Source organism: Urocitellus parryii, chromosome 3 (assembly GCF_045843805.1).
Source record: "Urocitellus parryii isolate mUroPar1 chromosome 3, mUroPar1.hap1, whole genome shotgun sequence".
Lineage (NCBI taxonomy): Eukaryota > Metazoa > Chordata > Mammalia > Rodentia > Sciuridae > Urocitellus > Urocitellus parryii.
This window is the reverse complement of record NC_135533.1, coordinates 169,497,295-169,521,931: the sequence shown is the minus strand read 5'-3', so window position 1 is coordinate 169,521,931 and position 24,637 is coordinate 169,497,295. Positions and strand designations below refer to the sequence as shown.

The window sequence follows — 24,637 nt, the reverse complement described above, 5'->3', positions numbered from 1 at the left end:
TCCTGCCTGTCTCTTGGACAGATGTTCTACCCTGCATCTGCAACCTCCAATAGCCATACCTCTCAGGGAGGATAACCTCAATTCCTTTGTTCCTGGATTCACATCAAATTCTCAACTGAGAATACTATTGACAGAAGATTGTCACAAGGATTATATTAGTCAGGGTTTTCTACAAGAACAGAACCAACATGATATGGTAATGTAGACGAATGATTATAGGAGATTTATTAGCTTATCTTACAGTATCATTAGCTGGATAGTCCCACAATGGCCATCTGCAGTCTGGAGAGGCAGAGGAACCAGTAGGTGCTCATTCCAAAATGCTGGACCTTCAAAGAGCCCCAATCCAGGAGTGAAGGGTGGAAACTTCCTGGAGAATCAGTGGTCAGAGTCCACTTTGGAAGAATGAAGGAGCTGGAGTCTGATGCCCTCAGGAGACCCCAGCAGCCATCCAAAGCCCTGGCTCAAGAAGTGACCTTTTCAGGGCTGGGGATGTGGCTCAAGCAGTAATGCGCTCACCTGGCATGTGCGGGGTGCTGGGTTCGATCCTCAGCACCACATAAAAATAAAAGATGTCGTGTCCACCGAAAACTAAAAAAAATTTTTTTAAAAAGTGACCTTTTCTATTATAAGCTCCCTCATTCTTCTACCTTTTGTTCTATCCAAGCCTCCATTCTAATGGACTCTAGTCACCCACATTCTCCACCTTCAGTTTATTGTCCCACATACATGCCAGTTACATCTGGGAATATTTTCATAGACATGCCCAGAAGTCTTTTCTTTTTTGGTACCAGGGATTGAACCCAGGGACACTTAACCACTGAGCCACCCTTTTAAAAAAATTTTTTTTAGTTGTACTTGGACACAATACCTTCATTTTATTCATTTATTTTTATGTGGTGCTGAGGATCGAACCCAGGACCTCACACATACTAGGCAACCCAGCCCTTTTTCATATTTTATTTAGAGACAGGGTCTCGCTGAGTTACTTAGGGCCTCACTTAATTGCTGAGGCTGACTTTGAACTCACAATCCTCCTGCCTCAGCCTTCTGGGCCACTAGGACTACAGGTGTGCACCACTGTGCCTGGCTTTAGGCATCTTTTTTTTTTTTTTAAATAAACATTTTATTTACCATTGTTAATTTCTACATTTTATTTTTATGTGGTGCTGAGGATCGAACCCAGTGCCTCACATGTGAGGTAAGCACTCTACCACTGAGCCACAACCAGAGCCCGTTAGGCATCTCTTTTTTTTTTTTTTTTTTAAGAGAGTGAGAGAGGGGAGAGAGAGAGAGAGAGAGAGAGAGAGAGAGAGAGAGAGAGAGAGAGAGAATTTTTAATATTTATTTTTTAGTTTTCGGCGGACACAACATCTTTGTTGGTATGTGGTGCTGAGGATCGAACCCGGGCCGCACGCATGCCAGGCGAGCGCGCTACTGCTTGAGCCACATCCCCAGCCCCTGTTAGGCATCTCTTAATCAATCAAATTGACAATCCAGATTAACCATCACAAGGACAAACAATTCATCAAAATTTTAGGGATCTCAAAACTCACCTAGCCCATGTCCTTTCATTCCTCTCCATTAGATTAAGATCTGACTAGCTCTTTGGGTTTATATCTATACAAAGTGAAATTACCAAAAACAATGCTTTGATACTTGTATTTCTTACTGGTAAAGTTGTATGAGAATGTGGGGAAGGAATGCTCAGATCCAAGCTTGGGTTTATCTTGGGTCTGGACTTGTTTTCCTCTTTACCCTGACTAAGGAGTCAAATTTCTAATTTAGATAAAGTGCATAAGACCGATTGTAATACCATTAGTGTGCTAACCTGGCTTCAACTTCTTTCCTTTATTCTAATTTCTTAACATCTTATTGTAATGTACACAGTTGTACTTATTCTGTAAGTTGACCTTAAACTCCTTTGGGGGAGAATTTAAAAATAATATAGGAAGAGGAAAAACTATGGTGTTAGAAGTCATAATCATAGTTACCCTTCAGGGGACAGTGACCGGAAGGGGACACAGTAGGGGGTGGTTCTGGGGTGCTGATCATTTCCTCAGCTAAGTGCTTATTATATAAGTTTGTCCCTTCTGTGACATCACTGAGCTAAACAGTAGATTTGCATCTCCTTCTGTAAGTTAAACTTTAAAAAAATTTTATAAAAATGAGAATTGAGGAAATGATACTTGCCAGGTTGCTCGCAACTAAAACACTCAGGTGTCACTCCAGGGGAACTGGGCTAACTGGGCTGTATGAAATAACCACACAAGAGACAGAAATATCTTTTTCTTTGGGGGTTCTGTGAAGGCTCCTCTGACCCTAAGAGTCCACAGAAAGAAAGAGAGCATGCTGATCCCTTTTATTGAGGAGAAGCCATTCAAATGAGGCAAGGGGTCAGGTTTCAAGGGGCTGAGTCTAGCTTCATGATGTCTGCTGTCAGCAGGATGACTGACATCTAGGCAGGCCACACCCAAGGGCAGAGTAAGAGAAGGGGACGCACAAAGGATGTTTCTATGGAACATTCTATCCCAAACAGGGCAAGTGGTAATATTACAAAGGAACAGGTGAGCATAGCTCCACCCTTGGGGATGTAGGAAGGCACGCCCATACACGAGACACAGTCGCTGGAACCCTTAGAAGACAGGGGCTATCCAGCAGCAGCATGGCTGCTGGATGCCACACCACTCAGCAGGGGAGGTGGACCCAGTCACGTGCTAGTTAGCCTCCCACAGATACCTATGAATATTTAGGCTTTATTATGTGCCACACATTAGGTATTCCCATTCACCCTCAGAACACTTTTAGGTCAGTAGAGTAACCCACACCTTACAAATGAGGAACTTAATCAAGGTTCAGACAGGTTAAGGAATGAGGCCAGAAGTCCAAATGACTCCTTTCTGGTCACACATGACTGCCCCCCCCCCCGCTTTTAAAATATATTTTTTTTAGCTGTAGATGGACACAATATCTTTATTTTCATGTGGTGCATGTGAGGCAAGTGCTCTACCACTGAGTACAACCCCAGCACCACTCCCTCCTTTATACTACACTGCCCCTTGCTTTCCACTTTGTCTATTAGGCTCAGTCACTAAACCCAAGGGACAGTGTTCAGACTTAGTGGAGATACAGATGAAAGGGCTTCACCGAAGAGGTGTTGAGTAGCATCCTGGGGCTAAAGCTAGGTATGGGATTCATTTGGTGGAGGAAACAGCCCTGGACTACAGTGACAAGCCTGGGGCTTCCAGGCTCTTAACAAACGGCTCCAGGGCCAGGCTTATCGTCTGTGATTTGGCCTGTGAGACACCTTATAAACCCACCTTCTTTCCATGTTAATTTCAACAATAGTATGCACGCATATGTGTGCACACACACAAAAAGAACTGCAGAAGACAAACTCTCACCAGTCTAGTCTTACCTGGAATAGTCATCTTTCAGTATCTAGAGGAAGGGGAGAGTATAGAAAGCAACGGATTATTAAGACATAGGGGCTCCTCTGGCTCCACCTCAGTTCCTCTCAATAAGACAAAAACAGATGGCAGTTAAGTAACCCAGCAAATATGCTGAGCTCTGCAACCTGTCCCTCTTCTCTCCAGAAGCCAGGAGGATTTATTCTGATTATCTAGAACCACTATGACTAGTAGCTCCACTGGAAGCCTTTCCCTCCAGATGTGGTTGGGACTGAAAGGCCCTCATTTTTTGCATTTCCACCCAGTCATAGACATACTGCGTGTCGAACACCAAGATGGTCTCATACATAGCTTTCTGCAGAAAGGGAAATGTATGCTTTCAGGATAAATTTTCATATGCAAATCAAACAAACAAAACAAAAACAAAACTCATTTTATTTCATAGTAAAAAAGTCATTATATGGCAAGACAGGGGCAGAGAGACAGGGCAGCAGACCAATTCAGGCATTTCCCCATATTCCACCACACTAGCTATTGGGTTTTAGCCTGAGTTCCCCCAGCCACTTCTTATTTGCAAATAGGGAATTAGGCCAATCCATTCTAATGCCCCTTCATAGCCCTAAAATTCGAACTTTGAACTAGAGATTAGCTGCACTGGACAGATGGGAGTCGGGATGTGGAGACAGGTGGTGGCGTTTGCCTCTCTCTCCTAGGGGAAAGTGTGGTCAGGAACTGGCCCAATTAGAGGGTATCAAGAATCAGGGAGAATGTCAGGGTGGCTCTTGAGTACAGACATAGCAAAATGGTATGTGTTGCAATCCTGACCTTGTAGAGATACATAAATGGATTAAATGGGCAAATAAGACACTGGAAAAAGAGAACAATCCTTCAGTCTAAAAATACATGTGGATGTGTTATTTTAGTCGATTTGGCCTCATTTTTCTATACGCCTGTCTGTCATGCTGCCCGGAGCACTCTTCCAGAGTTATATGAGTAATGACAAGGATCTTTCTTGAGTGCTACAGGGTTCTTAACGCTTTCCTATGTGGAATTTTACAGTTGGATGACATAGCTAAACTTTGTTATACCATGAAACTTTGTTTGCTTTCAGGCTTTGAAGTTTTATTTGCATTTCTAGTAGCAGTCACCCGCTTGCTCCTTTTTTAAATGCATGAATTATATATATATACCAATTTAAAAAATTAAAGTATAAAAATATACAAACTTAAAAAAGTAATCTCAAGCTCTCCTCTCCTCAAGGGGAGGCACAATTCCCAGCCAGGTGACCCAGGCCCAGGGTTGCAGGCTTTGAGTTCTTCAGAGGCTTTCGAAATTTGCTCTGAAGGAAAACCCTCGGCACACGCAGGCCCTCCTTTTTATTCACCGTCTCTCGAAACACATACTCGTTCACCACTTCTTCATAACCTGTGTCCACAAAGAGCTGAGCCAGGAATTCTACAAGACAAAGAGGCCAACAGTGCTCAATGTCCTGGTAACAGGAAGGAGGAAAATCTATGACCAGAGTGAAAAATATAGACTCTTACTAAGAGTATCACTACTCTGAAGCATTCTACAGACATTACTGTTTTCTCAATTATTTATATTTATGTATTTTTGGTACCAGGGGATGAATCCAGGGGTGCTTAACCACAAAACCACATCCTATCCCTTCCTTTTATGGTTTTTAGAGACAGGGCCTAGGTTGCTTTAAGGCTTCACTAAGTTGCTGAGGCTGACTTTAAACTTGTGATCCTCCTGCCTCAGTTTCCAAAGCCACTAGGATTACAGGAGTGTGCCACTGTGCTTGGCTTCTCAATTATTTTGAATTAGTTTAATCAGATTTTAGTGACCAGAAGCATTAAAAGATATTAAAATATCTTCTCCTGATATTTTTATGATATTATAGTTTTAGTGGTAATCACTCGTTTTTAGTTTCATTTTAGTGTTTAAAAGAATATTTCCAGAAGTAAAAATATTTGTGAAAGCAGAGATTATGAATGTAATTATCTATGGCTCAGATAATTATGTAGATTTTTTTAATACTTATTTTTTAGGTGTAGATGGACACAACACAATGCCTTTATTTTTATGTGGTGCTGAGGATCGAACTCGGGTCCTGCCCATGCTAGGCGGGGGCTCTACCACTGAGCCACAATCCCAGCCCCAATTATGTAGATTTAAAACTAATGTTTGAAACACTTAAAAGATGGAAATAGATAATTTTCTTATTCAAAATAATGTAAATATCTCTTTATAAAGCAAATTTGTATATTTAAAAACTGATCCAATTACATTTTTTTGGGGGGGGGATACAGGAGATTTACCCTGGGGGCAATTTACCTTTGAGCAAATTCCCAGCCCTTTTTATTTTGAGACAAAGCCTCAGCAAGTTGCTTAGGGCCTTACTAAGTTGCTGAGGCTGGCTTTGAACTTGGGATCCTCCTGCCTCAGCCTCCTGAGTAGCTGGGATTATAGTCCTGAGCCACCATGCCTGGCAGATCAAATTACTTTTATTAAAAAAAAGGTTACTTGGGGCTGTGGTTGTGACTTAGTGGTAGAGCACTTGCCTAGCATGTGTGAGGCACCGGGTTCAGTTCTGAGCACCGAATAAATGAATAAAATAAAGGTCTATCAACATCTTAAAAAAAAAAAAAAGTTACTTGCCTTTATGATTTTGGAAAGTAATCTTAAGGCATTACATTTGCCTTATTTGCTTTAAACTGAACAAAATGAAGTTTCTGATTTGCCCTCCCTCCTTTTCCAGCACAGCGGCCATAAGGAATCCACGTGGCATGTCAGAGCCTGTCCGTTATCCCAGACTCACTAACTAGGCCCTGTCACCAAGAAGCTTTGTTTGTTGTCCCAGGTGCTGGGTAAGAGGTGTGCACTGAGCCTGACCCAAGGACTTGTGCATGTGCTAAGTACAGTTATAAGCCCTCCCCACCCTTACTGCAGTGATAATGTAATCAAGCATATCAGACATAAAAAATAAAATATTTTAAGGATAGATTCCATTCATCTTACCATCAGTAAAAAAATATGATCGGGTTCCATCTTGTCTAACATAAAAGTTTTCTCCAAGTTTGCTTCCAGCTTTAAACCTAAGCATGGCATGATCATACAGTCCATAGTCACGGAACAAGACACTTTTGCCTGGTTTTAATACCTATGAAAGAAAAATGAGCTGTGAGTAACTCTGGGGACCCCAGCTAAACAAAGTAAAAAAATCTGATTAAGTTAGGAACTCAAAATAACTTATAGATTGGTGGCAATTAGAAAAAGATCTAGACTGAATTACCCATAATAATATGTAGGAAAAGGGCATGCCAGTAAAAGGGATAGGAAGACCTGGCAGAGCCTCCATAATATTGGAGATACTTCTTCAGCACCTCTAAAAGCACTCTGGAAAGTCCAGTGTCATACAATTAAAATGCAAAAGGCAATACCAAAGGACGATTGTCCTCATTGAAGCACATTTATTGGCTACCTGGTAATACTCAATCATCAAAATTTCTTTTAAAAAATAATATGTCATTTTTGGCTTTTTCAGTAAAAAGTAAAATATGTCGTCATATTTTTTAGGCTGGTTTTTCTCATTCGGAATCTCAGCTCTGGTTTCACTGTGCTATAACTTGCAGCTCACCTGCTATGCACATAACTGATACATGTCTGGCCCTCGACAGCTTGCCAGATGTTTCCTCATTAGATCTTCACCCAATTCTGAAATGAAGGAGCATGACTGTCATCCTCATGTGAGGTGAGGAAAACGACTCTTGAAAAAGTTAAGCCATCTGCACCCCCATCATCACCCACTAGCTACTAAGTAGGGGAGTCAGGACTCACACTTAGGTCAAAAGGTTTCATACTGTGGAACAGATACTTCTGTTAGTCCTGGGGGATGGGGGATGAGTCACTCTTCACACTAGACAAGAAGAGAGGTACAGAAAGGAAAGGTCAATTTTCATATTCTTCCTTGTTATGCAGGACTTCTAGATATGGGAAGTAGATCATCAGGCTATAGTGCAACATCTCAAAGAAGACTAGTGTCAGGACCAGGTGGTGAGTCCCACACAAAAGTCCTTCGGAGTGTAGCTAATTAAAAAAAAAAAAAAAAAAAAAAAGAATTAGCAGGATAATACCAATGTAGTAAAAAAAAAAAAAAAAAAAGTCCTTCAGAGACAAGATGTCAGAGTAGATGTCTCAAAAATCAGAAGGAAAGATCAGTAGGGTATGGGTACAGCTCACTTTACAAAGGAAATGGCTACCTGTTTTTCAGAATGAAAAGTAGTACACATTGGGGCACTTTTTTTTTGACCCTTGCTTTTTATGTGAAAATTCTTTCAAGTGGTTTAACACTACCAAATGAAAGGGAACTGGAAGCGGGTGTGTGTGTGTGCTGATTTTTATTAAATCTATTCTCACTCATCATACATCAACAAGATGATTTGAAAGCATCTATTTTAAAATGAACATATATAACCTATGATAATAGATTTGTCTCCTTTGGAAAAGTTTGTGATGGGCTATCAAATTTTCTTTCTTTCTTTTTCTTGGTGGGGCTGGGGATTAAACCCAGGCCTTTGTGCGTGTGAGGCAAGCAATCTACCAACTGTGCTATATCTGCAGCCCCCCTGGGGTTATCAAATTTTCTAGAACTAGTTAGATGTATTCTCTCCTCCTGAATAGAAGAGGAAAGATTATCCATGACTGTTTGAGCAGATTTTCTCATTTAGTAAACTCTTATTGACAATAGCATGTCTTTTAAAAATGCTGTCAGTGAAGAAAGAGTCTCAGATAAAAACATTCTTACCTTGGTTAGAAATGCTATGTTTTAGAATGTAAATAATTAAGAAAGAAAAACTCTGAAAACATTTAGTTCACATGAGACTTATTCTTCATTTCAGAAGAAAGGGCTACATGGTACAGGGGAAATAACACTCACTCTGGAATTTGGAAATCTTGACTCAAATCTCAGTTCTTCCATTAACTAGTTGAATGCAAAGTAATTTCATCCCTCTGAATATATTTTCTCATCTGTAAAATAAATTATGATACTAATGCCTCTTTCGATCATGATACTGTAGTTAATCAGGCATTTTCCAATGTCAGTTTTTTTTTTCATTCCGACAACTCCAAGGGTGAGCAGATTAGGTCCTATTAAACCCACTTTTTGGTAAGGCTGGCTCAGAGTAAAGATGTCTTACTTGCCCAAACAACTCAAGGCAAGCCAATAATTTTAAGACTAAAGATCAGGTCTTCTGATGGCAAATCTAGCCCATCTTTCTTTTACTCTTCCAAAGATTTTTTAAAAAAATTTCCCGCTGGTGTTAATAGCTTGGAGTGATTAAATTTATATTACAACAGCTTATTTCTGTGACTATTCATGTAAGGGTCTCAGAGCAATTCATAGGGTGTCTTATCATTAGAGGTTGCAAATTGCTTCTCCCTCTAGAAATTTCCTGATGAAACATATGATTTCAAATAAATAAACCACTCAATGAGAAAGCAATCACTGCTGCTATAAACTTATTCCAGATAGGATGGAGGAAAAAAAAATCTATCGAAGAGTAAAAAATAGGAGGAATGCTGAGATGAAATTTGTTACTAAAAAAACATAATGGTCTGGGACAGCCTGAGTCCATTTTTCTTTCTTTTTCTGTTTAAAATTTTTGGAACTGGGGATTGACCCCAGGGGCACTTAACTACTGAGCCACATTCCTAGGCCTTTTTTAAATTTTAGAGACAGGGTCTTGTTGAATTGTTTAAGGCCTTGCTAAGTTTTTGAGGCTGGCTTTGAATTCAGGATCCTCCTGCCTCAGCCTACCAAGCCACTGGGATTTCAGGCATGTGCCACTATACCCAGCTCAGTTTTTTGTTTTTCTTTTTTAATATAATATTTCATACTACTAATACACACACACACACACACACACACACACACACACACACACACATGCTGTATGTTTCCATGAAAAGAAGTTCAGGAACTGATGAAACTGATCCATGAAGATGGAGGTTAGAAAACTGGTCACCTAGAGTCTCTGGGGGTGGGGTGAGGGCACCGGGAAGTCTGCAGAGATGCTAGAAACATTCTATATTTAGTTGGGGATTACATGAGTATATGCATGTGGAAAAATCCCTCTAACTTGTCTGGAGTACTTATTACATGACTATTAAACCTCAGGAAAATATAAAACTATAGACAACATACATAAGTTGTAAAATTATAAATGAACTTTCATCCAATTTAAGAATCAGACCATTATCAATACACCTGTAAACTCCTCCTCTGCACCATTACCCTGCCTTTCTTAACACAGAAATTCTGAATCTCAAGTCCACAGGCCCAAAAGGTTGAAGATTAGAGATCAGAGTACTGTGAATTTAAGTAGAAAACAAAGTTATATCTTTATTTTCACTGCTTCCAATGGAAAGTTAGTACTTCCTTAATTATGAATTCAGGCAACCAAAATTTTGACCAAAAAACCCCAAAACAGCCTGGTGCCATTGCCCATGCCCGTAATCCTAGCCACTTGGGAGGCTGAGGCATAGGAGGATCCCAAGTCTAAGGCCAGCTTTGTCAATTTAGCAAGACCCTATTGCAAAATAAAAAAGGCTAGGGATGTAGCTCAGTGGTAAGCCCTTGCGGAGCATGTCCAAGTCTCTAGGTTCCATTGCTAGTACGACAACAACCACCCCTGCAGAAACAATCCCTTGCATCATGGTGCAGTCCTTGCATATACTTAAATTTACATTCATTTTTACTTAAAAAATGTATGGTTTCACATTACTTGTTCTTCAGAAGACTAAATTTGGCACTGCTACTTAGTTCATTTTGTACCTAAGAAGCTTTGCAAAACTGTTTGTTGCTTTTCCTTTTGAAGTACACAAACATCTGGAGTCCAAAAGGAGTCTTTATAGTGAGGCTACTACATGAGTTGCAAGAGAGGAATAAGACAAAATGATAAAGAGGTGTCAAGCAAACTTGTATTTCAGTGTAAAATTTACCATGCAGTTTTTGTAAGTAAATAAGATGATTTGAGAACACTACCATATTGCCTTGATATGCACACACACACACATATACATTTTTAAATTTATTTTAAAAAATATTTATTTTTTAATTGTAGTTGGACACAATACCTTTATTTATTTGTTTTTATGTGGTGCTGAAGATCAAACTCAGGGCCTTACACTTGCTAGGCGAACGTTCTACCACTGAGCCATAGGCCCAGCCCAACACATATACATTTTAAATAACAATGTCTAAACCTGTTAAAAGCAGGCTTCATGGCAAGCTCTAAACTGCTTTTTTTTTTCCCTTGAGGAATATATTACATTTATCTGTACTGATGTTGAAAATTCTGTTAAAACCTTGTCAAGAATTTGTTTTGCATTAAACAAATTTATACAGAGTGTGCCCAAATAAATAAATAAATAAATAAAAAGTATGGTATTTACTAGATCACCACTGTTAGAGCTTTCGAATTAATGTGTTAACCTACTAAAACAGGCAGCTAACATTCTGAGGGGTTCATAGGTTTCACTAGATTACCAAGGGGGTTCATGGCACGAAAATGCCATGAACCCCTGCCCTAGAAATCCACCAGCCTACATTTGCATTATTAATCTACTACTTTTCTTTCTTTTTCTCAATGGTGGAAAGAAAGGGGTGAGTGGAATGAGAGGATGCTCAAAAACACATCATGTTGTAAGCAATGTGCTTTTTTACCCTTTTTTTTCCCTTTCCAGACAGGTCTCACTATGTTTCTCCGGATGGTTTAGAACTCCCCATTCTCCTGCCTTAGCCTCCTACATAGCTGTGCTTACAGTTGTGTGCCACCATGCCCAGACAACAACTTGCTTTTTGAAAATTAACCCATGTCATTCCTATAGCTGAGGCCATTGTCTTTCAGTGCTGTGTGGTGCTCCAACTGTCTGAACATACTACAATGTATGCCTCCTCCATTAGGTCAAATTGACTTCGAAACTGGTTACTGTATCAGAAAAGTACAAGGGGTTCTGCAGATGCATATTCTCATCAATATTTGGCTTTATCAAACTTCTAAATTTTATTAATCCAGTGGTATCTCCTTATGATTTTATCTTACATTTCCTTGGTCACTGAGATCATCTTTTTATGTGTTAACTTACCGTTCTATGAAATGACTATGAGTATCTGCCCATTCTTCTATTAAATTGTCTTTCATTCTGACAGGAATGTATGTATTCTAGATACTAATCTTTTGCCAGTTGTATAAATTACTTTTCCCAATTTGTCTTTTTAGTTTCTTAATATTGTCTTTGAACAGTAGAAATTCCTTTTTCTTTTCCTTCATTTTTACTAACATCATCTTTATGCTTAAAATGCTTTGGGTCTTCTTTGAAGTTTTTCCCACTCTGAGGTCGTATTTTCTCTTGAAAGTTTTAAACTTTTGGTGGTGATGGGGGTACTGGGGATTGAACTCAGGGGTGCTTAACCACTAAGCCATATCTCTAGTCCTCCAATTTTTGGTACTAGGGATTGGACCCAGGGGCACTTAACCACTGAGTCACATCCCCAGCCCTTTTTAATTTTTATTTTAAGACAGGGTCTCATTAAATTGCTTAGGACCTCACTAAGTTGCTGAGGCTAGTCTTGATCTTGCGATCCTCCTGCCTCAGCCTCCCAAATTGCTGGGATTACAGGCATGTGCCACCACATGTAGCTAAACTTCTTTTACATGTAAGTCTTTAATTAATTTGAGAATGAATTTTGTATAGGTCTGAAGTCGGAATCCAATTTGTTCCCTCCTATAAATAACCAATGTTTCTACTTTTCCTAATGATTTTCAACTATCATACATCAATTTTCCATATCTGTAGGGAACAATTTCTAAACTGCATCACACTCCATTTGTGAATCTTTCCTCCTGCCAACACCACTCTGTCTTTAATTATTATAGCTATAATAAGTCTATAACTGGCAATCTCATTCTTCTTCAGGAGTGTTTTGGCTCTACTTGGTCTTTCATGTCTATTTAAAATCAGCTTGTCAATTTCCTCAAACCCACACCTCTCCCAATTAAAAAACAATCCGAAAAAAATGAAATTTGCAGGGATTTTTAGTATAATTGCATAGTTTACCTATGGAAGAAATACAGAGTATGTCCTGAACACAGTATTTCTCTCCATATAAATTTTCTTTTCTTTTTGGTACCGGGGATTGAACCCAGGAACACTTAAGCACTAAGCCACATCTCTAGCCCTTTTTATTTTTTATGAGACAGGGTCTTGCTAAGATGCTTAGGGCCTCACTAAGTTGCTGAGGCTGGCTTTGAATCTGCAATCCTCCTCCCAAAACCTCCAAAATCACTGGTACTACAGGTGTGTGCCACTGTGCCCAGTCATACAAATTTTCTTAAATGACCTTCAATGTGCTATGTATAAAATTTACTCTCATACATTTGTCAGATTTCATTGTAGGAACCCTTTAATTTTTTTTATCAGTGTTCAAAAAAGATCTTTTTGAACAAATCACATTTTCTTTGTATTATATAACTGATCTTAATATATAAGCACAGATTTGGACTGGATGTGGCACTGTAGGCCTGTAATCCCAGCTACTTAGGAGGCTGTGGAAGAAGAATTTCAAGTTCAAGGTCAGCCTGGACAACTTACTTAGATTCTGTCTCAAAACAAATTTTTTTTTTAAAAAGGAGATTTTGATTGCTGGCTGTCATTTGCAGGCCCTGATGTAATGGAACACAGACAGCAGTCAAAACAAATGACAATAACATAAGCAATATAACAGGAAATAAAAAAAAAATCAGAGCACATATTGCATGTTACTCACGCCCCCCACCCTTTGTAGTTGTAGATAGACAGAATGCCTTATTTTATTTATTTTTATGTGGTGCTGAGGATCAAACCCAATGCCTCACGTATGGTAGGCAAGCACTCTACCCCTGAGTCCCAGCCCCAGCCCCTGTTACTCCCTTTTTTCTGTGGCAAAATATATATCATAAACTTAACCATTTTAACTTTTTAAGTGTACTGTTCTATGACATCAATACATTCTTCTTATACTTTTGTGATTCTTAGGGGTCGGGGGTTGGGAGGCAGTCCAGGGAACTGAACCCAGTGTTGCTCTATCACTGCGCTACACCCCCAGTCCTTTATTTTTTGAGACAGGGTCTCACTAAGTTGCCTAGGCTGGCTTCAAACTTGCGATCCTCCTGCCTCAGCCTCTCAAATAGCTAGGATTACAGGTACGTACCACCACACCCGGCTGTTCTAATAGTTTTTGATTAGAAAATTAGAATTTATAATTTCTACAAGTAACAAATTTCTTTTTCATTCTCAAATTTTTAAATTAGGGTCTTTTTTTTTTTTTTTTGGTGGTGCTGGGAATTGAACCCAGAGCGTGCTAAGCAAGCACTCTACCAAATGAACTATTTCCCCAGCCCCAAATTTTTACATCAAATCTTATATTTTTGAGCTGATTAGCACCTCCAGTACAATGTTGAGTAGAAGTATAGTCACATGTCATGTAAGGAATTTTTGGTCAACAATGGATTACGTATATGACAGTGGTCTTACAAAATTAAAATGGAGCTGAAAAATTCCCATTACCTAGTGACATCATAGCTGTCATAGTCACAGCACAACATATTATGCTATTTGTGGTGATGCTGGTATAAAGAAACATACTACACTGCCAGCTGTATAAAAGTATAGCACATGCAATTATGTACAGTACACAACACTTAATGATTGTTTATGTTTTAACCACATGTCTTGGTCTGTTTTTCATTACTTCAGTGAAATACTTGAGGTGGGAAGCTTTATTTAAAAAAATGTTTATTTAGTTAGTTCACAGTTATAGAGATTCAAGGGCATGATCCTGGAATCAGCTCTGAATTTTGGATGGCAGAAGAACATGTGTGAAAGAGATCTCACAGCGAGACGGGAAACCAGAGTGCAGGAGGAGCAAGGCTTTCTCTCTATTTAACAAATCTTTTAAGAGAATTAACCAAATATCCAACAAGAACTGCCTCAATCCTTTCTGAGGGGAAGCCCTAAATGACCAAAGGACCTTTTAATTGGTCCTATTTCAAGGGTTCCACTATTTTTCATATTGCCACACAGGGAGCCAAGCTTCTAATACATGAACCATTGGGAGAACACACTTGATCCGCATTCAAATCATATTATGTTGTATTTCTTTTCATTTTAGAATATATTCCTTCTACTTATTAAAAAAAGCTTAACATACATTGCTGGTGGGACTGCAAATTGGTACAATCACTCTGGAAAGCAGTATGGTGATTCTTAAGAAAACTTGGAATGAAACACCTTTTGACTCAGTTATCCCACTCTTTGGCATATACCCAGATGACTTAAAATTTGCCCTTAAATAGATGAATGGATAAAGAAAATGTGGTACATAAACTTTCCTATGTGTAACCAGTGTAACTCCATATCAGATACAACCACAAGAATGGGAAGTCATATTTCATGTATGTATGATATGTCAAAATATATTCTACTGTCATGTATAACTAAAAAGAACAAATAAAAAATTGAAAAAAAAAGTTTATTTCAAAACTGCAGCATCAGTTGGGTATGGTGGAACATGTCTGTAAGCTTAGAGGCTGAGGCAGGAGGATCATGAATTCAAAGATAGAGTCAGCAATTAGTAAGTCCCTAAGCAACTTTGTGAGACTATCTCTAAATAAAATATATAAAAGGTCTGGGGATGTAGCATAGTGGTTAAGTGCCTCTGGGTTCAATCCTCAGAACCAAAACAATAACAAAATCCCACAAAAACCTGTAGCAGCAGTCTCACATATCTTGTTTACTGTGTCTCTTGAATGCATCATTTTTCTCTTGTGCTTGATTGAATCATGTATTATTTTGTTTATTGGTGGCCCAAGGAACAACAGGCTTATATAAATATATACCATGAAGTTTAGGTGTGTAGTAGTTGTAACATCTATGTACTCAATGTATACTTTACACAATAATAAAATTGAATTTTGTTAAGTGACACGACTGTATGCCCCCTATCTATATCCCCAAGTCCTCCCTAATACTGAAAACCTTTCATTCATGAAATCCCTGATATAGCACCATCACCTCTTTTGAATAGAGCCTTCATATTCTTGTTCTCTAAGAATCCTGACCATCCCCTTTCAAGTTAGGCTGTTTTCTCCCATCACCTTTGTACCAACACAAGGCCTTGCTATTTTCTGTGAATTCTTCTTTCTCCTTGTATCACTTACTATCTTTTCTTGAGTCATCTATTGATTCCAGAGTCATTTCCCTCCATTTTGTGAGGAATGTATTTTCTGGTTTATTGTATTATCTGAATGCTATTCCACTTTTAATTCTGGTCAATTTCAATATACATGTGGATTATCTTTCCAAATATGCTGACCTCTTCACAATTTGGGCTTCTCTCTTCTTGAGATCTTGTCCTCCACCCTATCTATACCATTTACTCCCTCAGTAATGTCTAATATGCTTTGTTAATACCAAGTAGTATAACCCAGCCATGTGTGGTGGCACACTCCTGTAATTCCAGTGACTCAGGAAACTAAGGTAAGAGGATGGCAAGTTTCAGGCCAGCCTCAGCAACTTAGTGAGACCCCAACACAAAATTGAAAAAAAAAAAAGAGGGCTGGGAATATAGCTCAGTGTTAAAGCACCCCTGCGTTCAATACCTAGTACCAAAAACAAAAACAAAACAAACTAAAAACTTTCAATTAGGACAAGTCACTCTGTTCAAGCTCCTCATCTTCTCCTGTTTTCTCTGTAGTTTCCAATGTCAATAACCCTTCACCCTCACCTGACCCTCCAAATCAGGTATTTCCTAGCATGTTTTCCCTGATGCTTTTTTTTTTTTTTTTTTTTTTTTTTGCCTCTTTAGCTTAAGTTCCAGGTTCTGGAGCATTTTGAATTCTCACCTGTTCAGATACCAGGGGCAGAGAGAGTAGAAATAAGGAAGAAAAAAAACTCACAAAACTCATAAGGAGGGGGCTAATATTGTTGTGCAGAGATCTAAATGTTTAAAAATAAGGGAGAATAATTCCCTAATAGGTTTCTAGTGACTTCTAGTTTTATAGTGACTTCTATCTTATACTAATTTTACAAGTTAATACCAGGAGCCAAGCACAGTGGTGCATGCCTATAATCCTCCTGGCTCGGAAGGCTGGGGCAGGAGGATCTGAGTTCAAGGGCAGCTTCAGCAACTTAGCGAGACCCTAAGCAACTCAGCAAGACCCTGCCTCTAAATAAGATATGAAAAAGGGCTGTGAATGTGGCTCAGTGGTTAAGCCCCCAATTTCAGTGTAGTTCAATGAAGTTCTCTTACTCAACATCTAGCTTCCTCAACTTGCTGACTGATCTCATATCCATCTGAATGCAGAGTGATTGTGGCTTGTGACTTCCTGAATGATGCAGGCTGTGGACTTTGCAGAGCACATGCTCCTGCACTTTAGCAACTCCCCACACCTGCTGTGAGCTGCACACTTGCACTGGTCACTTGTTTTTGTTCCCAAACTTGCTTAGGCCAGTAATACTTAGATTATAATTCTGTAACTTGAATATATAACAATGAAATATGTACACGAATAGGAAGCACTTAAATGTTCCATAAAAGAAGATCATTTTGAAAAGACTTGATAAAGAAATGCTGAACAAACTTTCACAATTAGGTGTGAGAAACTCTGGATAAAAACAATAGAATCTGCCCTTAGATTACTTTCCAATTCTTTTAAGTTCTTGCGCTTCACCGTTTTTTGTTTTTTGGTACTGGGGATTGAACTCAGGGCCTAACACATGCTAGGCAAGCACTCTACCACTGGGCTACATCCCTAGCCCTTTTTTGTTTGAGACAGGATCTTGCTAAGTTGCCCAGGCTGGCCTCAAACTTGTAATTCTTCTGTTTCAGCTTCCCCAGTAGCTGAAATTATAGGCTTGTGCCACTGTGCCAGGCTTATTATTCCACTTTTAGAGTCACTAAAACTGCCAGGTGTGGTGGTGCATGGTCAATCCCAGCTGCTTGGGAGGCTGAAAAAGGATTGCCAAGTTCAAAGGCAGCCTCTGTGAGATCCTGTCTCCAAATAAAAACCAAAAAGGGCTGGGGATGTAGCTCAGTGTAAATATCCCCTGGGCTCAATCCCTAGTACCACCCCACCCTCCCGAAATAATTAAAAACACTAAAAATATTATATGTGGTTTATGTAAATGATTAATGGTCCATCCATACCTTAAAAAAGGGCCTTGGCCCTCCACCAGGAGTGATGTGAGGATGAAAACTCACACTTTTGTGTGCGTGCTGGGGATTGAACCCAGGGTTTTGTGCATGCAAGGCAAGCACTCTACCAAATGAGTTATATCCCCAGCCCCTACATTTTAATATATAATAAAATGTTTAACACTTTTAAAGATTTCTTGGTTTAACTGATTTTTAAAGCTAACCAACACTGCAACAAATTGTTTATAATAGGTAAGTTTCCACTATAGTTTATAAAGTGGACAGATTCATGATGTCACCTTCATCTCTGTGAGACACTCCCATTTTACAGACAAGGAAACTGAGGTTCAGAGATGGCAGATGGCTTGTCTTAAGACACATGACTTCATGAGTGAATCTTTACTTCCTGAGTGCTACAGCAGCCTCCTGATAGCAATAGCAGCTTGGATTCTTCCCACTTTACTAACAATAATGACAGCAGCAACATCCTAATGGCTGACTTTTAAAGAGGCTTACCATGTTCTAGGCATTGTGCTAAGTACTTTATACCCATCTCATCCAATCTTCCTCAAATCCTAAATCTTGGAGCTATTACTTCAACATTCACAGGTAAAGAAACAGGGGTGAAGGAACTTGCCTAAGTGGTAAAACCAGGTTTTGTGTCTAGGCATTCTTAACTTCGCATCCACTGAACTTCTTATTCCTCTCACCTCCACAGATCTCAAAATTATCCTTGCTCTAGGGCTGGCCAAACTCTAAGAACAGTCACAGCACTGAACAAATCCAAAGTTATGGTGGGTATTTTATGCCAGAGAGTCCCTTTTCATATGCTGAAAACACAATCTACATAGTGAGAATGAAGAGCCTGTGACTCTCAACAGTACACGAACCTCAGAGGGAAGGTAAACCTGGGGATCTGGATGTCCAACCTTCAAGTACAGACCCCATACCACTAACCTTGTAAATGTTTTGTAAAACAAGGTGCATCTTATCAGGGTGAATGGCTGAGAGCACAAATATCAACATGACAACGTCCACAGATTCTGGTGGTACGTGATCCAGAAGGTCATCTTTAGTGAGATCACACTGGAATACCTGGCATCTCTCAGTGTTATATAAAGGATTTTGCTAGAGAGGGAAAAAAGCAAAAAAAGAATTTTAATGCAACCGCCATGCTGACATATACAAAACATATACCATCAAAAGAAGATCCTATTTCTATCTGCGTACTGCTACACGGAAATAAAACCAGCTCTTCTTACTGGATAAAACCATGTAAAGCATCATTATTCAGAACAAGAGGCAAGGTATCATTTTAACAAATCATTTTTAATTGAGGAGAGAATATAGTCTATCACTTGTTCAAAACTGAGCATTTCAGAAATGTGTACTTGCAGAGGGATGATAATATAAAATTGATCTGTGCTTCCTTAATCCTCTGAATCATCCCCTTTAAGCCTAAATCCTGTGGGAAGCCTTCCAATTCCCCTTCTTGGGAGGCTCCCACAGCTCTTCTGGAGCATATTTTCCTTTGATGAAGAAAACTCAATTTTTTTTTCTTTTTTCTGCTACAAGTATGTTCCTGGTATATTCTGGTTGGCGGGCTTCAACACATGAAAAATATTAAAGTTGTTCCTCCATATAAATGAGGACCTGATTAGATAGATACATAAAGTTACTGGAAGGGAAAATTCAATATTGAAAACATGTCAATTCTATTCATAATTCCACCTATAGATCCAATGCAATCTCAACCAAATTCCAATAGACTTATAGAAACTTACCAAGGTAAATCTATTTTATCTGGAAGCAAAAGTCAATTTTTAAAATAAAAAAGGAGACACACCATGGAACATCAAAACATATTGCAAAATGTAGTAATAATAAAACAATGCGGTTTGAGGAGGAGATCACCGAGACAGAATAAAGTCCCCAAACACCTGTGTGTGGGAGAGTTTAACATTTACATGACAAATGTAACAATTAAGATAAAAAGATAAAGAAGGTGATAATTATCAGAGTAGGAAAATGAATTTCTCATTCAGTTAGTGTTACAACTTTTAGTTTTAGCTCAGAGATACACAGAAGTGGGAAGTCACAGCTCCTGCCCTTACAAGAAAATAGCTGGAAAGAGAAAAAAAAAAAAATGATTTTTGTGAACCCATCAAAGGACAGAGATCACAGAACCCACCAGCCCAAAATCTGGAGAAAGATGTATTTTTATCAGGCAGACACAAGACCCAAGCACTGGCTTACCTGAGGCAAAAGCCCTCTACCTAGACAGACAAAACTAGAAATTTGGCAAATTGCTAGAGACCAAAAGCAGGCACTGGAATGTGAAAATATAGAACTGTTTCCAGCCCTCTAAAGGGGTAATAGTGCTAGGCTCTCAAGGAAAGGATGGTGCTTTCTGGTGGTAGTTTTTCTCATATCCTTTAAGGAAGAAAATGCTGAATCTGCATGAAAAGGTCACCTGAGGCCTACAACCTAAGGACACTATAGAATACTTCTGCAGCTGGGGCAACAGAACCACTCAGCCCTAATCCAATCAGTCTGCATGGAGAACAGCCTCAAGATCAAGAGGGGACATTGGTAGATACATCTTGCAGCTGGGAGAGCGATGGATAAGAAAAGCTGTAAGTAGAAACACATATGAAAGTCATACCATTGAGACACAGGCGCACCTCGGAGTGGCATTAGTGAATAATAATACTCTCTCCCATGGCCCACCAAGAAGTCCCAAATAATAATATCCAGGAAAGTGGGAGAGACAGACTCTATTTGGGGAAAAGGATAGGGGAATATCCAAAGGCAAGCCACCAGAGGGTTTTAAGTCTGGTGCCCATAGCAACAACAAACCTCACAAGTAACTATAGCTACAGCTTCAAACACACCCCAGCTCCTGGCTAGATTATTACAAATTCCTATTACCTCAGTATCTCCTGCCCCAATATGTCCAGCTTCAAGAAAGAAGTACAAGGCATACCAAAGACAAGGAAAAACATTCTGAAGAAAGCAATCTTTAGAGCTAGACTCAAACATGACATAGATGATGGAACTAAAAGTCTGGGTATTTAAAATAACTATGATTAAAATGTTAAAGGCTCTAATGGAAAAGATAGACCATGTGCAAGATTAGGTAGGTAATTTTACTAATGGAAACTCAAATATAAATGCCCCAAACCAAAAACATGGACAAGAAAATGAATAATTATGCTTCCGACAAGTTCATCAGTAGGAACACCTGCTGTTTAGGAAAGAATCAGTGAACTTAATGACAGATGATAGAAATTATACAAACTGAAAATGCAAGGAAGAATAAAGTTGGGGGGGGGGGAACCCAAACAACATTTAAGAGCTATGAGGTAACAGCAAAAGATACGTACTTTTTATTTCATGGCAGAAAAAAAAATATATTTACATATTGCAAGGTCTTCAATATCTTTGGTAATAAAGAACAAAACATGGGGACATTACTTTTTGCCCAAAGATTGACAAAAATAAAAGACAGAAAACAAATATTGAGAGAATAGAGAAAATGGTATCTTTAAATTATTGGTGAAATTATAAATTGGTATGATTTTTTTGGAAGAAATCCTGGTAGTAGCTATAAAAATTTAAATGTGCTTATTCTTCTTCCAAAAAATTCTACTTCTTCCATTGTCCATCACAGAGAAATGTATACACATGTTTTGGGAATCACATGTTTGATACCCATCACATAAACCCCCTATTTGTAAGAGAAAAAATTAGAAATGATATAAATGATGAATAACAACAAGGTAACTATTATGTAAGTATATCTATCCATTTTATGGAATTTTATAACAGATATGTGTATAATGTGGTAATCTACATGTAATAACATGAAAAACTAAGACATAATAATGTAGAGGGAAAAAAATCAAGTTACATTAAATATGACACTATCTACAACTATTAAAGATCTAATGGATGTTAAAACTGCAAAAGGTTTGTTGTGCATGTTGTCAAAGTGCCCCCCACATATTTGTTAATGGCAAAAGGAAAATATTCTTATAGTAGGGGAATTAGGCATTGCTACCTTAACCTAGGGAGTAAGACGACTACTACAGCTTGTAAGGAGATCACCAGATATTATCCCTTGACAGGATGCAATATGCAAAATACAATATCACCTATAAATATATTTATGCGTGGCTGGAGTTGTGGCTCAGTGGTAGAGCACTTGCCTGGCATGTGTGAGGCCCTGGGTTCAAATCTCAGCACTGCATATAAATAAATAAAATTCACAATTAAAAATACAAAAATAAATAAATAAATAAATAAATTTATGCACCCAAATTTTACCTGATTTAAACCTAACTTTTAGTTTACATGAAATATAGAGGATAGAAGGAACAAATTAAACAATAATACCAAGAAACAATCAGACCAACTTGGAACCTAAGGCCTTAATATAGAAAATTGACTTGATATCTCCAAAAACTCAGTGGGAAAAATCATAGTTCAGGAAGGAAGACAGGAGCATTTTAAGCTAAGGAGATTTAAATGACATAAGGGAAGTGTAAGAGGTAGTTTGTGACTGGATTGAAAATAGCTATATAAGATAACTTGGGGGGCTGGGATTGTGGCTCAGTGGTAGAGCGCACACCTAGCACGGGTGGGAAGTGGGTTCGATTCTCAGCACCACATAAAAATAAAGGCATTGTGTTATGTCCATCTATACCTAAAAAAATAAACTGAAAAAAAAAAAAGATAACTTGGACCTACTTGGGGAAATTTGAATCTGGGATAGGTATTAAAGACATTAGGGAATTAATGTTATTTTTGCTGGATATAAGCTAACTGTGGTTATATTTTTTAAAAAAGGCCTTATTTTTGGGAGACAAATTTAGGAGTGAGTCTTGACGTTTGTAATTCACTTTAGAATAGTTCAGCAAAGAAAAAGTTTATACAGCAGGTGTAAAGTATTTACTTTTCTTGAATAGAGATGTATTTTTATACATGTTGCATATGTATGTAAAAGGAAAATTACATTCACAGTGATCAGCATCAGAGAGAGGACTGGAAAGAGAACTGCAACTAGGCAAATGGATGCAAAGAGCAGGTCAAATACAAAAGAAAACAGAAACATAGCAAAACACATAGATGGTATACCAACCTTAACAAATTCAACTGCTCTTGGAGAAAAATCACAGGCATAGGCAAAGATATTCATATCTTCTTCTAAAAGCGGGAATAAACAATTTCCAACCCCACAACCAGCTTCAAGCATGGTTAATTTTTGGCCTTCAAACTGGTGAAAGAGAACCCAAAGTTATAATACATTATATTTGAATAATGAAGAAATAAACCAAACTAAAAGGCCCAGAATGTGAGCGACAAAGTCTTTCATCTCACTGAACAGATGATAAACAACAGAACTAATAAAAGTTCATACCGGTACCTCACATATCATCATCCAACATTGGGCAGGCTGTGCAGAAAAAAACCCAATATACTGGCTAACTGAACAGGTTTTGAAGCTAAACCATGGGCACTCAAACCCCAAATCCTCCTCTGCCCCAGCAGTCTATCCTTGGGCAATCACTTCAATAGCTCTGTGCCTCAACTTTACATACAAATGGGAATAACAATGCACTTCACTGATTTAGTATAAAGTTTGAGAAAACAAGTCTTCTTAGAAAAAGAGCCATAATAAATAGTTCACTAATTGCTATTATTTTCAATTTGTCACTAAATTCACTCAGTACAAATGAATATTTAATGTTTACAACTTTCAGAGTAGCCTTAAAAAAAAAAATCTACGCATGGCCTCTCTTCTAAACGTTAGCTGAAAATTGCTAAAACTACAGACCAAATACATATTTCTTTCCTAAGGTACCAAGCATTTTGATAGACTGTAAATTTTCTATTTCACACTGCTTTCAGGAATGCAATAAAGCACCCCTCTTCCACACACCTGTTCCAAATGAAGAACAGTTCAGGATAAGGTGAAATATTAGCTTACCTCCCTACATAATCTTAGCTCCTCAAACTCTCTGGTGGTCCAGTGTCTATCTTTGAAAAAATTGGTAGTATTTCTTTTGTAAAAAAGGTCCCAGTTCTTCTGAGCATCTTTTTCCAGTTTTTGTTGTTTAAAATCAGACACCAAAATTTGGTCTCTTTTCAGTTTCTCCTCTTCTTCAGAACTGAGAATTCTTGCCTGTAGTCCTTTCCTTTGTGATGAGGCCATCTCATATGTTGGTGGCAATGCATTTAACACTAAGGAAGATTCTCCATCCTTGAATAATTTGAGAAATCCATATTGACACTGAAGACACAGGGTTTTCTCAGATGGGTTCTCTTCAGGCCTACGGTGCTTCATACAAAAAAGAATGAAATTCCCACTAGGAGTTCTAGAGCAATTCTTTAGAATGCAGAGTTAGTGGTTCTACAATAGTTCCTTTTTTTTTTTTTTTCCCCTGGTACCAGGGGATAGAACATAAGGGTGCTTAAGCACCGAGTCACACCCCCAGCCTTTCTTATGTTTTAAATTGCTAAGGCTGGCCTCCAAATTGTGATCCTCCTGCCTCAGCCTCCTGAGTAGATGATATTATAAGGGTGTGCAACTGCACCCGGCTCTATAATAGTTGTTGGAGACGCTGGGTTCTATTTATCAAACACGGTGCTTCCTAGAGGAAGGAAAAAAAAAAAAAAGCTCATTAGGGGTTCTAGAGCTCTTTAGCAGGGTCGATGGTTCTAAAATAGTACTTTCAGAGGCTGGGTTCCATTCATCAAACACCAGATGCTGTCTCTACACAAAACCCTGCCCCCTAAAGGAGGAGAGGTCACAAAGAAGATCAAGACACAGTTTCTACCTTCAGAGGACTTACATTCAGTAGCCAGGACGGTTTCACGCGCCGAACTCTAATTCAAACCGGAATGAGTCAACTATTTATCACAATAAGTCGGTTTGGTTCAGAAAAAGAACACCCCCATGAATAGACTGAGAAACCTTGAA

The 24,637-nt window shown here is 38.6% G+C and overlaps 1 protein-coding gene across 3 annotated transcripts; it reads right to left on the bottom strand.

Annotated features, from left to right (window-relative positions):
• Window positions 1-3,862: 3,862 nt before the first annotated feature.
• Window positions 3,863-24,058, bottom strand: Mettl6 (methyltransferase 6, tRNA N3-cytidine). 3 transcript variants are annotated; one of them, XM_026402035.2, is made up of 5 exons: window positions 23,645-24,058; window positions 22,796-22,930; window positions 18,610-18,780; window positions 6,435-6,576; window positions 3,863-4,865 (listed from the first exon to the last, which is right to left on the bottom strand). In XM_026402035.2, the coding sequence occupies exons 1-5, from the start codon at window positions 23,999-24,001 to the stop codon at window positions 4,666-4,668; spliced, it is 1,005 nt and encodes a 334-aa protein (XP_026257820.1). In that variant the 5' UTR covers window positions 24,002-24,058; the 3' UTR covers window positions 3,863-4,665. The 3 variants fall into 3 exon arrangements, with proteins under 3 accessions (XP_026257820.1, XP_026257821.1, XP_077651764.1); XM_026402036.2 differs by lacking the exon at window positions 22,796-22,930; XM_077795638.1 differs by lacking the exons at window positions 3,863-4,865; window positions 6,435-6,576 and adding an exon at window positions 8,246-8,444.
• Window positions 24,059-24,637: the final 579 nt, after the last annotated feature.

Excerpts from the sequence above, each read along its gene's own strand:
- Mettl6 (XM_026402035.2), bottom strand. The coding sequence starts at position 24,001 with ATGAAGCACCGTAGGCCTGAAGAGAACCCATCTGAGAAAACCCTGTGT. Across the intron at positions 22,931-23,644 it reads AGCTAAGATTATGTAGGGAG|TTTGAAGGCCAAAAATTAAC; the intron begins GTAAGCTAATAT and ends CTCTTTCACCAG. Across the intron at positions 6,577-18,609 it reads TTTTACAAAACATTTACAAG|GTATTAAAACCAGGCAAAAG; the intron begins GTTAGTGGTATG and ends TTTCTTTCATAG.